Genomic DNA, 16276 nt, shown 5'->3' with positions numbered 1-16276 from the left:
TGGACATAGAAAGGGTATTAGCAATAGGATGGAGCAATTATCTCTACTCACAGTGTACGGAATATTTGGGTGTATTGAATACTTAGAAGATATGAGACACCACTGATAGAAGTTCTTCCACTAATTTTCCTCTGTCCAAATGGAGAGTTATATAATAATGGTAATGAAGAAAGAGGATGTAATACTGGTTAGGCAGATGACGCATCCATGAATATACATAGTGGAGATGCCCAAACAGCTTAAACCATAAAACTTTCTGGTGCCCTAGTCACTACAGTATTTGAATCTTATCATTGTATTTGAGTTAGGTTATCTACAGAAAAATTCAGTCTTTTCCAAATGTTTCATTTTCTATAATATATTTCAAATTAATTTTAAAATGTCCTATTAAACAATAAAGCAACAGGAATCATATATTGAGTATATTTAAATTGTTTCAAAAATATTTCAGAAAAAATATGTGTGCTTGTATACAAAGAGAATAAATACTTCTATAAATGAGCTATATCCACACATATATAGTAAATATAAAAAGAAGCTATAAAGATCATATTACATTGAAATATTTCTATATTATATGTATTCTGACTAGAGTATGTTCATAATTTGCATACAGCAAAAACAAAGAAATAAGAGCTAACTGTACACTTACCAAGAAGAGGTGGAAGTTGAGGCACTGAAGGTATTCTAATGAGTTCCAAAATTTTCCCCCCAATCATGGCACTATAAAAAATAATTAATAGTCCAAATAAATTTCCACCAGGGAGAACTTCGGGGCCTGAGAATGACCAGGCTACACACCATAACATAAAAAGTGCAACTCCTGAAATATAAAAAAAGCATATATCTATATATCTACATAGACATAGATATATACATACAAAAGATGATTCTATTTTATCAAATATCATATTAATAGCCAGGCCTATATAATGATACATAACATAGACTAATGTTGCTTGCTAGTATGGTTGAAGAAATATCTGTTTAACATATATTCCAAAGTCCCTGTCAATTTATGGCACAAGTTTTTAACAAAGTGTTAGTATTTTAAAAAATATTTTAAGGGGTTCCTGGGTGGCTGAGTCAGTAGAGCATCTGACTCTTGATTTTGGCTCAGGTCATTATCCCAGGGTCATGGGATCAAGCCGTGCATCAGGCTCTACACTGAGCATGGAGCTTGCTTAAGGTTCTCTCTCTCTGTCTTTCTCTTTCTCTCTCTCTCCTTCTGGCCCTCTCCTGCTCATACATGCTCAGTCTCTCTCTCTTTCTAAAAATAAAAATTAAAAAAAAAAATAGAAGTATATGTGAGTCCTTTAAAGTGCTAAACATTTCTCACAATATATGACATTTAAAAAATTCCATGGCAATATGATGAGCTTTACTTCATTTTATATTTTAGAGTAGCCTTTGCATCATGAATAAAAAGATAATTGGTTGTGATAAGAATTCTCAAATTTATAGTAGATCACAGTGGTAGAGTGCCAACTTTTTAAAACAGGACCAGAATAAATCTTTGTGCTGGAAGGATACTTCAGTTGATATTTGGCATAAATTATTAAAGGGATTTAATGGCTAGAAAAAAGTGAACTTGGTCTTTGGGAGAATATAATGTATCTTAGGTTATATGTAGGAAGTACAGGTAAATAGTGTGAGAAGGATAAGTTAGTAGATATCTTCTTTCTGGCAACTAGATTCTCAGGAAAGGCCCTACTCACCAGGGAATCCATAAGTTTCTGCAAAGGACAAATGATTACACTGTAAATTGCCACCTGCATATTAAACATTTAACATATTTTACTATAAATCATAATTCCTAATACTTAGAACAACTTAAGTGTATTTTTTAGCTGTGACCCCTTTTTGGCCCCATAAAACTGGCAGGATAGAAGAGGAGGATTTTGATAAACTCAAGGCAAAAAGTTAGAACTAAGATTCTTGTTCCTCTGCTCTGACTGTTGCCATCCACAAAACTGGAACACTTGAAGGACTAAACTCTTACTAAATGGACCAGAAGATACTATTCTACTGACAAAGGGAAAAGACAGGGCAGTTTGTTTGTCTTAGCTGGTCTCTAGTTGGCAAAATCACCTCTGGGAATTCATATATAAAATTAGGCCTCAACTAACTTAAGGCTAAGTCTCAAATTTACATGATTTGCTTGGTTTGGGAATCCCCAAATCCTAAACACAGCATAAAAAGTATCTGCCCATGGAACTAGGCCTTGAGCAATTAGTAGATTCTAGTTCAAAATATCCCCAATAGACACTCCTGATTCCAAACAGTATAAACCCCACTGAATCTGAATTTAAGATAAAAATTATAAAATAAGAAGTAATTCCCAATGATTTGGACACAGGAAGCAAAATGATTAAATTATTTTAGGATTAAATTAAAATAGATACTTAGACATAATGTTGAGAAACCACAGACCACCAAAGACAAAAATAAGGTCTTAAAGAATCCAGAGAGAGAAAGATAATCATAAAAAAATAAACATTGGAGCAGATTCTCAATTCTCAATAGCAATAATGGAACATGGACAATAATAAAGTCTTCAAAGTGCAGAGATAAAATATTCAATGTTGAATTCTGTAGCCAGTTAAACTATCATTCAAACAAAAAACAAATTAAAGATATTGTCAAGTTAATATATATCTAAGAACATACTCCATTTTCACTGAAAACAAAAACTATTGAAAGATATGTTTTAGGAATAAGGACATAAGAACAAAAAGAAAGATGTAGAAAGAAATTTGCAAACATGTAGGTTAGTCTATACAATTTTAGAACACATTACTAATCAAAATGGCTAATCAGGGTATATAAAAGTAAGTGGGGAAGGGGTTGTCAATAATGATGACCTGCAGAGATAGGCAATTTATCTCAACAAAAAAATCCCTCCATGTAAAGCTATAAACAACAATAACAACAACAACAACAACAAACCAATAATTGTAGGATCCTGAAAACTGACTAATGACAGTTACCAAATTGAGAAGCATTTATTAAAAAAAAAAAAAGATGCTAGGGTTTTAGGTAGGACTGGTTAAAGTCTGAGGCCTTCCTGCCTGGGACTGCTATCATTCCTCCCCTCATTTCCTCACTTACTTCATTTAGGAAACACTGTAGTTTTACCATCATGGAGCTAGCTTAAAAACCAGCCACTTTGTTGTGAGGGGAGGTGGGATAGATATGGAGTGGAGGGAGAAAACCCATGACTTTGCTGGGTAGAAGCGGCAGATTGGTTTCAGAATAGGCAGAGGAAATATGCTGTGGTGCCAGTTTGAGGTTGCAGCTCAAGCTGAGGTGAGTGGCAGATATGGTAAAAATTTAACTGGGAGATGCTGGATATGACAGAATCACAGAAAGGTTGAGGTAAGTTCTCCACATATGCGTGGCTGATTGGATGTATGTGTATGCAACCACAGAGAAGACTCCTGAGAGTATGGCAAAAAGTAAAAACTGATGTGAGATTTGACTACCAGCAGCAATTTTGAATACATTCTTCAACCCACTTATAGGATCACTTGGCAGAGGGTGGAAGCCTAACTGGCTTGAACACAATGTCTCCCCCAAATCATTAGGTGACTCTTAAGCTATGCAGACAAATTAGAAACCCCTAGGAAGATAGGCTAAAAACAAATAAACAAAAAGTAAGACACCAGGTGCTGCAAAACCATGGCACAGAATGATTCCACAGCTTAAGTACATGCAAATTACCCAAACAACAATAATGAAAACCTTAAAAAAATAAAATTGAATTCAAAGTTGCCATATGTGTAACTAAGATGTTTAATTTTCAGCCCAAACTTACTAGATATGGAAAGAAATGGGAAAATACAACCCACATTCAGGACAAAAAAGCAGTCAATAGAGACTGAATGAATAAGTCCAGGTGCTAGATTTCCAAAGTTTTCAAAACAGGTATTATAAATGTATTCAAATAATGAAAATAGGACAATGTGTCAATTAATAGGGAATATCAATAAAGAGATAAAATTTATTTAAAAATGAAAATCTGGAAATGAAATGTATAAGACTTGAAATGAAAAGCTGACTAGAGAGGCTCAACAGCATATTTGATCTTGTGAAAGAAAGTATCAGTGACCTTGAATATAGATCAATAGATATTAATCAATCTGAGAAGCAAGGAAAAAAAGAATAAAGAAAAATGAACAGAGCCTCAGACACCTATAGGATACCACCAAGAGTACTAACATATGCATAAAAGAAGTCCCAGGAAGAGAAGACAAAGACATAAAGGGGCAGAAAAATACTTGAAAATATAATGTCTGAAAACCTCTCAAAGTTAATAAAAAACATTAACTTATAGATTAAGAAGCCCAACAAATCCCAAATAGAATAAGCACAAAAGATCCACACCTAAAGACATCATCACCATCATCAAATTTCTGACAACAAAATACAAAAGAAAATCTTGGAAGTAGTAAGAAAATGACTCATTATGTACAGGGCAACAATAATGCAACTAACAGCAGCATTTTCATCAGAAAAAATAAAGGCCCAAAGGCAGTGGGGTGACATTTCAAAAATGTAGAAAAAAACCTGTCAATTAAGAATTCAATATCTAGTAAAACCATTCTTCAGGAGTGCCTGCATGGCTCAGGTGGTTAAGTGTCTGATTCTTGATTTCAGCTCACAGTTGTGAGACTGAGCCCTGTGCTGGGCTCTGCATTGGGCATGGAGCCTGCTTGAGATCCTCTCTCTCTCTCTCTCTCTCTCTCTCTCTTTCTTTCTCTCACCCCTCCATTACCCCCAGCCTCTGTGTGTGCACTCTCTCTCTAAAAAACAAATAAACAGACACCTATTCTTCAAAGTAAAGTTGAAATAAAGACATTCTCAGACAGATGAAAATAGAAAAATTCACCCCTAATGAAATACTAAAGAAAATGCTTTAAGTTGAAAGGAAATGACACAAGATGGTAATTTGGACCAATAAGAAGCAATAAAGTATACTGGATATGGTAAATAAATACCTAAGTATAAAAGATTATAAATATATTCTCATTTCACCTCTTCATTTAAAAAAACTAAGATTATTAAGAGCAGTAAGAATAACAAAATATTGTTGAGTTTATGGCATATAGAGGTCTATTGGCTCAAAGCTGCTATATAACACAGGAATTAAGTGTTGGAGATGATTATTAGAATTCCCAGAGAAACCACTAAAACTAAAACCTCTAAAACACAGCTAAGAAGTCAATAGAGAAATTTAAATAGTGCTCTAACAATACTTCGTTAGCACAAAAGAAGCATTAACAGAAAAACAAAAGACATGACACTTATAGAAAACAAGGAACAAAACGGCAGGCATAAACACAACCATATCAGTATTTATGTTAAACTTGAATGGTTTAAATTCAAAAGGAAGACTGTCATACTGGATTTTTTTTAAAAAAAGCAAGATCCAACCATATGGTTTCTATAAAAAAGATACTTTGTATGAAACAGATAAGCTGAATATAAAAAGATGAAAAAGATATACCATGCAAATAGTAGTCATGAATCAAAGAAGTAATAACAAGAGAAATATATCTTAATGAAAACAAAGCATTTCAGTATTAATGGGATGTGTTGTGCACAGACGGAAATGTATAAGCTTTAAAAAATATTAGAAAGAAAGAATTATCTAAAGTTAACAATAAAAACTTCCACCTTAACAACTTAGAAAAACATAAATAAATCAAACCAAAAGTAAGTAGGATGTATGAAATAAAAAATAAGTGGAAAACAATTAAATAGAAAAGAGAAAAACATTAGAGAAAGTCAATAAAATAAAAAAATTGATTGTATTTAGCTAGACTGACAAAGGAAAAAGAGAGAAGGTACAAATTACCAAAATCAGGAATTAAAGAGGAAACATTACTTTAGACCTTACAAAAATTAAAATGATGCTAAAGAAATATTATAAATAATTTCAAGCTAAAAAATTAGACAACTAGATAAAATAGACAAATTCCTAGAAAGATACAAATTACCAAAACTTACTCAAGAAGAGAGGAAAATAGAAATTCCACTTCTGAGTAAAGAAAATAAAAACAGTAATTCAAAAGATACATGTACCCTCATATTTACTGTAGCATTATTTTCAATAGCATAATATAATATAATATAATATAATATAATATAATATAATATAATATAATATAATATAATATAAAAACGGAATATTTTTCAGTCATAAAATAGCCAGGGTGCCTGGCTGGTTCAGTCAGTGGAGCATGCGACTCCTGATTTTGGGGTTGTGACTCTGAGCCCCATGTTGGGTGTAGAGAGTACTTAAAAATAAACTCTTAAAAAAGAGTTACTTGAGACAATGTGGATGGACCTTAGAGGTATCAATGTAAGTGAAATAAGTCAAAGTAAAACAAACACTGCATGCTCACTTATATATGACATCCAAAAATCAAACAAACCATAAAACCAAGCTTACATATACAGGGAACTGGTGGTTGCCAGAATGGGGGGTTGGCAAAATGGGTAAAGGGGGTCAAAAGTTACAAACTCCCAGTTATAAAATAAATAAGTTGTTGGACATAATATACAGCATGGTGACGATAGTTAAGGCTACTGCATTATATATTTGAAAGTTGCTAAGAGAGTAGAACTTAAAATTTTCATTACAAGAAAAAAAGGTTTCTATGTATGATGATGGATATTCACTAGACTTATTATGTTGATCTTGATCATTTTGCAATATACACAAATATAGAATCATTATATTGTGCACCTGAAACTAATATAAGGTTATATGTCTGTTATACCTCTATTAAAATTTTTTTTTTTTCTAAATTTTTTTTTTCAACGTTTATTTATTTTTGGGACAGAGAGAGACAGAGCATGAACGGGGGAGGGGCAGAGAGAGAGGGAGACACAGAATCGGAAACAGGCTCCAGGCTCCGAGCCATCAGCCCAGAGCCCGACGCGGGGCTCGAACTCACGGACCGTGAGATCGTGACCTGGCTGAAGTCGGACGCTTAACCGACTGCGCCACCCAGGCGCCCCTTAAAATTTCTTTTAAAAAGACAATTTCAGACAAATAAAAGCTAAAAAGAATGCTAGAAGACTTTTACTACAAAAACAAAACAAAACAAAACAACAACAACAACAAAAACTACAAGTTTTTTAGAGTGAAGGGAAAGAATTCCACATGGGAACCCAGAATGCCAAAAAGAAATGGAGAGAACCAAAGAATGTAAATATGTGGAGAAATATGAAAATTTTTTTAATGAAAAAAAAAGACTTTTGGCTTTTTTTAAAGCAAATGTAGCAGTAAAAAATATATATATATATATATGTAAATGTAGAAGCAAAAATAAGAATGTAGAAGTAAAAATATATACAATTGCAGAAGTAAAATAAGAATGTAGAAGTAAAGAACATATATATAAATCTAGCACAGAGGGCAGAGGAGGAATAAATAAAGTCATACTGCTGCAAGACTCTCCTACATTATCTTGATGTGAGGGATGGTTACAGAGCTGTATACATTTGTCAAAATTCATTGAGCTGCACATTTAAGCCTTAAGTTAACATTGTGGTATGTTAACTATATTATAATTCAATAAGGCACAGTCAATAACAAAAAAAGTTTATAAGATGATGGAGAGGTTTGGGGGAAAAAAACAGGGCAAGTGTTAACACACAAAAATTGGCAATTATGAACAAAACTGCTATAAACACCTATGTGCAGGTTTTTGTGTGTATAAATTTTCACCTCATTTTGGTAAATACTGCCAAGGAGCATGGTTGCTGGAGCATACAGTAAGAGTATGTTTAGTTTTGTAAGAAACTGTGGAACTGTTACCCAACGTGTCTGTACTATTGGCATTCTTACTAGCAATAAATGAGAGTTCCTGTTGCTTTACATCCTCACCAGCATTTGGTGTCAGTGTTTTGGAATTTGGGCATTCTAATAGGTATATAGTGGTTTCTTATTGTTGCCTTAATTTGCAATTTTCTAAAGACATATGATGCTGAGAATATTTTCATATGCCTATTCGTCATCTTCTTTGGTGAGGTGTCAAAGTCTTTTGCCCATTTTAAAATCAGAGTCTTTCTTCCATTGCATTGCCTTGTCTCCTTTATCAAAGATCAATTGACTGTCTTTGTGTGGGTCTATTTCTGGGCCCTCTATTCTGTTCCATTAGTATATGTGTCTGGTCTTGCACCAACATCACACACTCTTGTTTATTGTAGGTTTATAGTAAATCTTGTAATGCTTATTTATTTTTGACAGAGAGAGACAGAGAGAGAGAGAGAGACCGAGAGAATGAGGGGGGAGGGGCAGAGAGAAAGGGAGACACAGAATCTGAAGCAGGCTCCAGGCTCTGAGATGTCAGCACAGAGCCTGACGTGGGGCTTGAGACCATGAGAGCATGACCTGAGCCGAAGTCAGATGCTCAACCGACTGAGCCACCCAGGTGCCCCTATAGTAAATTTTGTACTTGGGTAGTATTAGCTCTCCAACTTTTAACTCAGTCTTTTGCCTCTCTATATAAACTTCAGAATGAGTTTATTGGTATTCACAAAGTAACTTGCTGGGATTTTGATTGGGGTTGTGTTGAATCTATGGATCAAGTTGGGAATGATGTTTCTTTGTCAAGTTGAGGAAGTTTCCCTCAATTCATAAATTGCTGAGAGTTTTTATTATGATGGATGTTGGATTTTATCAAATGTTTATGCTACATCTATTGTTATTATCATGTGATTTTTTCTTCTTTAGCCCACTGGTGTTATGGATTACAAGAATTTGTTTTCAAATATAAGTCAACCTTGCATATCTAGAGTAAATCCCACATGGTTGTGATGTATAGTTATTTTTATACATTGTTAAGTTTTATTTACTAATATTTTGTTGAGAATTTTTGCTTCTGTGTTTATCAGAGATATTGGTCTGTATTTTTCTTTCCTTGTAATGTCTTTGCTTTCGGTATGAGGCTAATGCTGACCTCATAGAATGAGCTGGGAACTATCCCTTTGCTTCTATCTTCAGGAAGAGAGTATAGAGAATTGGTATAATTTCTTCCTTAAATGTTTGATAAGATTCACCAGTGAAGCCATCTAGGTCTGGTGCTTTTTGTTATAGGAGGTGATTAAGTATTGACTCAGTTTATTTAATGGATATGCCTATTCAGATTGTCTATGTCTTCTTGTGCATATTTTAGCATATTGTGTTTTTCAAGGAATTTCTTCTTGGCTATCAAATTTGTGGGCAAAAACTTGTTCACAGTATTCCTTTAATATCTTTTTAATGGGATCTGTAGTGATGTCTCCTCTTTCATTTCTGATATAATTGATTTGTGTCTTTTTTTTTTTAATTAGCCTAGCTAGAGGCTTACTGATTTTACTGATCTTATCAAAGAACCAGCTTTTGATTTCATTGATTTTTCTCTGTCGTTTTCAGTTTCAATGATATCTGCTCTGATTTTTGTTATGTCTTTTCTTCTGCTTACTTTGGGTTTAATTTGCTCCTTTTTCAGGTTTCCTAATGTGGAAGTTTAGAAGATTGATTTAAGATCTTTATTCTTTTCTAAAATATTCATTCAATGTTGTAAATTATCCTCTAATTTCACTACTTTCACTGCATCTCACAAATTTTGATAAGCTGTATTTTCATTTTTATTTAGTTCCAAACATTTAAAAATACTACTTGAGGTTCTTTCTTTGGCCCATGTGTTGTTTAGAAGTATATTGTTTAATCTCCAAGTATTTTAGGATTTTCCAGCTACTTTTCTTTTGAATTGTATTTTAAATCATTTGTGGTCTGAGGGCATCCATTGTGTGATTTCTATTTTTGTATGTTTATTAAAGTGTTTTTGTATGTGTATGATAGAATGTGGTCTATCTTAGTGAACGTTCCATGTCATCTTGAGAATAACGCGTGTTATGCTATTATTATATGAAGTAGTCTATAATTGTTCATTACATCCTGTTGATTGATGATATTGTTGAGTTCATGTCCTTATTAATTTTCTGCCTGCTGGATCTGTCCATTTCTGAGAGATTGTTTAAGTTTCTAACTATATTTGTGGATTCATATATTTGTTCTTGCAGTTCTTCCAGTTTTTGCTTCATGTTAACCCCATGACACATGTCAACATGTCTGTTGTCAGACACATATACATTAAGGATTATCATATGATCTTGGGAATTGACCCCTTTATCATTATGTAATACCCTTCTTTATCTCTGATAATATTCCTTACTCTGAAGTCTGCTGTCTGAAATTAATATTTCATCTTTCTTTTGATTAGTGTTTACATGGTATACCTTCTCCATCCCTTTATGTCTAATTTATGTGTGCCTTTATATTTAAAGGTGGCTTCTTATAGATCTTGGTCTTTTGATACACTCTGACAATCCGTCTTTTACTGGTGTATTTAGACCATTCACATTTAAAGCTATTATTAATATACTTAGATTAACATCCACCATGTTTGTACTGTTTGCTATTTATTGCCCCTGCTCTTTGTTTTTATTTTTGTCTTCCCTACTTTTTTTCCCTTTTGTGGCATTAACTAACCATTTTATTTTTTTTTAATTTTTTTTTAAACGTTTATTTATTTTTGAGACAGAGAGAGACAGAGCATGAACAGGGGAGGGTCAGAGAGAGAGAGGGAAACACAGAATCGGAAACAGGCTCCAGGCTCTGGGCTGTCAGCACAGAGCCCGACGTGGGGCTTGAACTCACCGACCGTGAGATCATGACCTGAGCTGAAGTCGGACGCTTAACCGACTGAGCCACCCAGGCGCCCCCAACATTTTATTATATACTTCTATTTTCTTTCCTTTATTAGTATATCAGTTATATTTATTTTTTTCATTTTCTTTTTAGTGGTTGCCCTAGAGTTTGCCACTAATCCAACTCCACTTTCAAATAATACTGTACCACTTCATGGATAGTGCAAGTACTTCATAAAAACAAAATATTCCTGGGGCGCCTGGGTGGCGCAGTCGGTTAAGCGTCCGACTTCAGCCAGGTCACGATCTCGCGGTCCGTGAGTTCGAGCCCCGCGTCAGGCTCTGGGCTGATGGCTCGGAGCCTGGAGCCTGTTTCCGATGCTGTGTCTCCTTCTCTCTCTGCCCCTCCCCCGTTCATGCTCTGTTTCTCTCTGTCCCAAAAATAAATAAAAAACGTTGAAAAAAAAAATTAAAAAAAAAACAAACAAAATATTCCTGATTCTTTCCTCCTGTTCTTGTATCATTGCTTTCATTCATTTCACTTATACATTAGCTATCATTAGTGAATATATTTTTGCTATTACTGTGAACTGGTATCTGTTCAATAATTTAAGAATATTAAAAACATTTTTGTTTTACCTTCACTTATTCCTTCTCTGATGCCCTTCCTTCTTTATGTAGATCTGGGTTCCTGACCTATATCGTTTTCTTCTCTCTGAATTTCTTTTAACATTTTGCAAGGCAGGTTTACTGACTCAATTTTTGTTGGTCTAAGAAAGTCTTTATTTATCCTTTACTTTTGATGATGATTTTTTAGGATACAGAATTAGAGTCTGGTGTGTTCTTGTTGGTTTTTGTATTAACACTTTAAATACTTCATTTCACTCTCTTTTTGCTTGCATTGTTTCTGAGGGTAAGTCAGACATAATTTTTATCTTTGCTCCTCAATAAGTAAGGTGTTGTCTTCCCCTCTGGCTTCTTTCAATATTTTTTTAATCTTTGATTTTCTGTAGTTTGAATATGATATACTTAGGTATAGTTTGTGTGTGTGTGTATGTGTGTGTGTATGGTATTTATCCTGCTTGGAATTCTCTGAGCTTCCTGGATCTGTGGTTTTCTATCTGAAATTAATTTGGGGGAAACTGTCAATCACTTGCTTCAAATATTTCTTCTGCTGCTTTTTCTCTTCTCCTTTTGCTATTCCCATTTCTTTTTGTAGTTGTCCCACAGTTCTTGTATTTTCTTTTTTTCAATATTTTTCTCCTCTTTACTTTTCAGTTTTTGAAGTTCCTATTGACATATCCACAAGCTCAGAGATTCTTTCTTCAGCTATGTACAGTCTAGTAATGAATCCATCAAAGCCAACATTTCCATTAGGGTTTTTAATTTCTAGCATTTCTTTTTGGTTCTTAGAACTTCTATCTCTCTGCTTACATTACCCGTCTGTTCTTACACGTTTACCTTTCTATTGGAGCCCTGAGTATTTTAGTCATAGTTGTTTTAAAATCATAGTCTGATAGTTCCAACATCTCTGTAATATCTGGGTCTAGTTCTGATGCTTTGTCTCTTCAAGTTGTGTGGTTTTTTTTTTTTTTTTTGTCCTATTTTTGCTTAAAAGTGAATATGATGTCCTAGGTAAAAAGGCCTTTAGTAATATAGTGGTAAGTTGTGAGGGGAGGAAAAGAGTTCTTTAGAATTCTTAACCAGTCTTTAGTGAGCCTGTGCTTCTGGGCTGTGAACCTCACAAGTGCCTCTCAGGTTTTTTTTTCCTACCCCATTAGGTTATATAGGATGGCTAGTGGAGATTATATTAGAGGGGGCAGGAGTTGGTTATTTCTCTTTTCACAGATCAATTTGGCTCTGATAAAATCCTCATAAGTTAGGTTCTGACAAAACATTTTATTTGAGGGACAATACAAGAAGAACAGAAAACTGTCATACTGCACATGATTACTTTCCCCCTCCCCTTGCCAGATGGCTCCTGGAGGTAAAACTCATGAAAGTCTGTCTCCCACACCATGACTGGCCTCCCTCAAACTTATCCACACTGAGTTTCTAGCCAATTTGTCAATAACAATTTTGGTTTTCCTATCCTAGCACTGGTTCCTGCTGAGGTTTCTACTCTGATAAGCTATGATTCTCTGTATCCACTTCCTGTTTCCAATTTTAGGGATAGTTATTTGCCCTGTGACCTTACTTCTTTGATAGAGCTAAGAACAGTTGTCAATTTTTAAGTTTGCTTAGCTTTTTATATGTTGGTAAGATGGAGTGATGATGGTGGACCAGAAACTGGAAGTGTCTAGGATATTATTTTTGAGCTCTAAACTCTCAAGACTGCTTCCTTCAAAAAACTGATGATAACATTTTAATGGAGAAATTCTGGCCCTAAGATTATTTGAAAATCATAGCTGGATGTATAATCAAGCTTTTCTTTCATTTATTTAAAGGCAAAACAACTTCATAAAAATAGTTATAAAATACCTATTATTGAAAATAAGGTATCTTTATTGAAAGTAAACCTAAAAGAAACAAAAATGGAGTAATAACCTAAACCTAAACTATTTCCATACAATATCCATTTCTTTGGAACTAGGCAAGCTACCACCTGAGTAGAAGACATAAACTTGATTAAAAGTGATGAGACTGATTTTTGCATGTGGTTGAGAGTTTAGATTTCTTACTTAATTGAACTTATATACACTATGGGATTGGTGAATTAAATATGATTTGTAGAGAAACTGTAGCTCCATCTCTATTATCTAGAATATATGCTATTATCTAAAATATTATCTAGAATATATATGTTTTAAGAGTTTCTTTAGTGAATGTAGGGTGTGTGTGTGTGTGTGTGTGTGTGTGTGTGTGAGAGAGAGAGAGAGAGAGAGAGAGAGAGAGAGAGAGAAAGAGAGGGAGACAGTGAGAAAGAGACACAAACACACATAAGACACAGACAGATAGACATGGAGACAGAGAGACAGAGACAGAGAGACAGGAAAAGAGAATATAAGAATATACACTCCCCAAGATAGAAACATGGAGGAAGATCCTTTTCCTATAAATTACTCTAAATTTGAAAACTCAAAAATTAAAGAAAACAAAGGGGAAAACTGGTTATAGATCTAGGTATGTATGTTTGCAGTCTCAATACTGGTGTTTATAAAACTCCTAAGTTAGTTCCTGAGCAAACTGCAGTCCTCAATCTCAATGGAAAATCTTTGGTGATCAATACATTTTCCACTCCTCAGTGCCCCTGACCCTACTCCTAACAAGTGCTGTATAGACACTGCTCATGATATAAGGTATAGGGCCATGGGAATGTGCATGTAAGATCTATGTGTAGAAATTATATTTATAAAGGAGTCCAATCACTTATACTATCAGATGTTCAAATTTAGATTCAGAACTTTAAAAATACTGATGTTAATCTCAAACTTTAGCCTGTACTACAAAGCTATAATCATCAAGACAATATGGTATTGGCACAAAAACAGACACATACACCAATGGAACACAATGGAGAACCTAGAATTGGACCCACAAATGTATGGCCAACTAATCTTTGACAAAGCTGGAATGAGTATACAATGGAAAAAAGTCTCTCTAGCAAAGGGTGCTAGGAGAACTGGATAGCAACATGCAAAAGAATGAAACTGGACCACTTTCTTACACCATACACAAAAATAAACTCAAAATGGATGAAAGACCTAAATGTGAAACAGGAAACCATCAAAATCCTAGAAGAGAAAACAGGCAACAACCTCTTTGACTTCAGCTGCAGCAATTTCTTACTCGACACATCCCCAAAGGTAAGGGAATTAAAAGCAAAAATGAACTATTGGGACCTCATCAAGATAAAAACCCTCTGCACAGCAAAGGAAATAATCAACAAAACTAAAAGACAACCCACAGAATGGAAGAAGATACTTGCAAATGACATAGCAGATAAAGGGTTAGTATCCAAAATCTATAAAGAACTTACCAACCTCAACACCCGAAAAACAAATAATCCAGTGAAGATATAGGTAGAAGACATGAATAAACACTTCTCCAAAGAAGACATCTAGGTGGCTAACAGACACATGAAAAGATGCTCAACATTGCTATGTTACATAAACTTTTTATAATTCTTATATCATATAAAAATTATATGATAATGAGATGCTTTGAAATTTTAATGGGAAAGAAAGTTTTATACACTTCTTTACAAGGCAGTAGTTGTTTTAAAATTGGGGTCCTAAGAGGGTGGGTGATGGGTATTGAGGAGGGCACCTTTTGGGATGAGCACTGGGTGTTGTATGGAAACCAATTTGACAATAAATTTCATATATAAATAAAAAAAAAAAAAATTGGGGTCCTAATTTTATTAAGAACCTTAATATTGCTAGGAGTATAATATTCCTTCCAGCTGACTTAAAATTAAATACCAAAAGTATGTTTTAAATAAAAATCTTTAATCAATGCTGTTTCTAATCCTCAAGATTTAACATAAAAAGTCATGAAAAACATTAAAATATATACCTGTTAAGCAATTACTATTTTTTGACAGAGTTAAGGAAATATTTCCTCTTTGTCCACATATTGTTTGTAATAGAGCTGAAGTATACAGCCGATTTGATCTGGTTTATATAGATTAAGCAGTGGCTTTGTTGGTTTGTGTTTTAATATTTATCAAATATACCTCTCATTTTCTCTCCACTTACATTTCTTATTTCACATACCGTTTGTAATAACTTTATTCACATTTCCTTGTGGAGGACAAGAATACTTCTTTTCCTTCTGTGGTTTTGTTTCCTCTGTTTGTGACAAGACACTTTCCTTAGTTTCTTCACGTTCACGAATACTACTATCTTTGAGGATCTGAAGTAAAACAAGGAAATCTTTTCAGACATACTGTCCATACTATTTTATGAATGTACAAAACCACCGAATCTCATAATTAAGTTCATATTATTACTGTCATCATGGAGAGTTACACATATAAGAGAATATTCATGCATTATATCATTAGGTATTTGGGGATGTCACAGGAGTGCACTTTGTAGAGCACTTTAATTTAGCTTTTATAGACTTGCCCCTGCCATTTTCATTTGTGGTTTATGCGTACTGGATAAATGAGCCTATAGTATAAGCAGAATAATTAAAAGTGTCCCTCTTCAGTCTTACTTTCAAAGATTATTCCATAAAACTTTTGTAGAATGCAAATACAACTGAGTTGGAAAGAAGGTGAAATATAATTCTACTTGGACTCATTTCATTTGAAAAATTATATAACTGGAAAAAAATGAGAAAAACAGTTCAAGCTTTCAGAAATTCAAGGCTCATGCTTCCACTGTTAATTATAGATAACATCCTTAGGTAGTTCATGAGTTTAGACACATCTTCCAGGCTTTAAATGCTGGTTAGTCTAACTATGAAACTGCCGATTTAGAAAAAAAAAAAAAAAGGACACTGTAGTTTGTGAGAATATTAAGAGGCTTCTTCCAAGGTAAACAAAACAAGATAAACAAACAAACAAACAAACAAACAAAACAGAATAGAGTTAACCCTAAAATAAAGATCTTCAGATTTG

General features: G+C 33.9%; 1 protein-coding gene across 1 annotated transcript in view; it reads right to left on the bottom strand.

Annotated features, from left to right (window-relative positions):
* The window catches only part of SLC9B1 (solute carrier family 9 member B1), a 76477-nt gene that overhangs the window by 37292 nt on the left and 22909 nt on the right, over nucleotides 1-16276 (bottom strand). Inside the window, exons 4-5 of the mRNA XM_086704489.1 lie at nucleotides 15426-15564; nucleotides 653-823 (exon numbers count right to left, since the gene is read on the bottom strand). Of these exons, the coding sequence (XP_086560615.1) occupies nucleotides 653-823; nucleotides 15426-15564 (310 nt within the window). The remainder of the gene's footprint in view (nucleotides 1-652; nucleotides 824-15425; nucleotides 15565-16276) is intronic.

The sequence above is a fragment of the Puma concolor genome, chromosome B1, assembly GCF_028749965.1.
Source record: "Puma concolor isolate L17-30 chromosome B1, mPumCon1.1.hap2, whole genome shotgun sequence".
Lineage (NCBI taxonomy): Eukaryota > Metazoa > Chordata > Mammalia > Carnivora > Felidae > Puma > Puma concolor.
The sequence above is the reverse complement of the archived record's forward strand: the minus strand, read 5'-3'. Positions and strand labels throughout refer to the sequence as shown.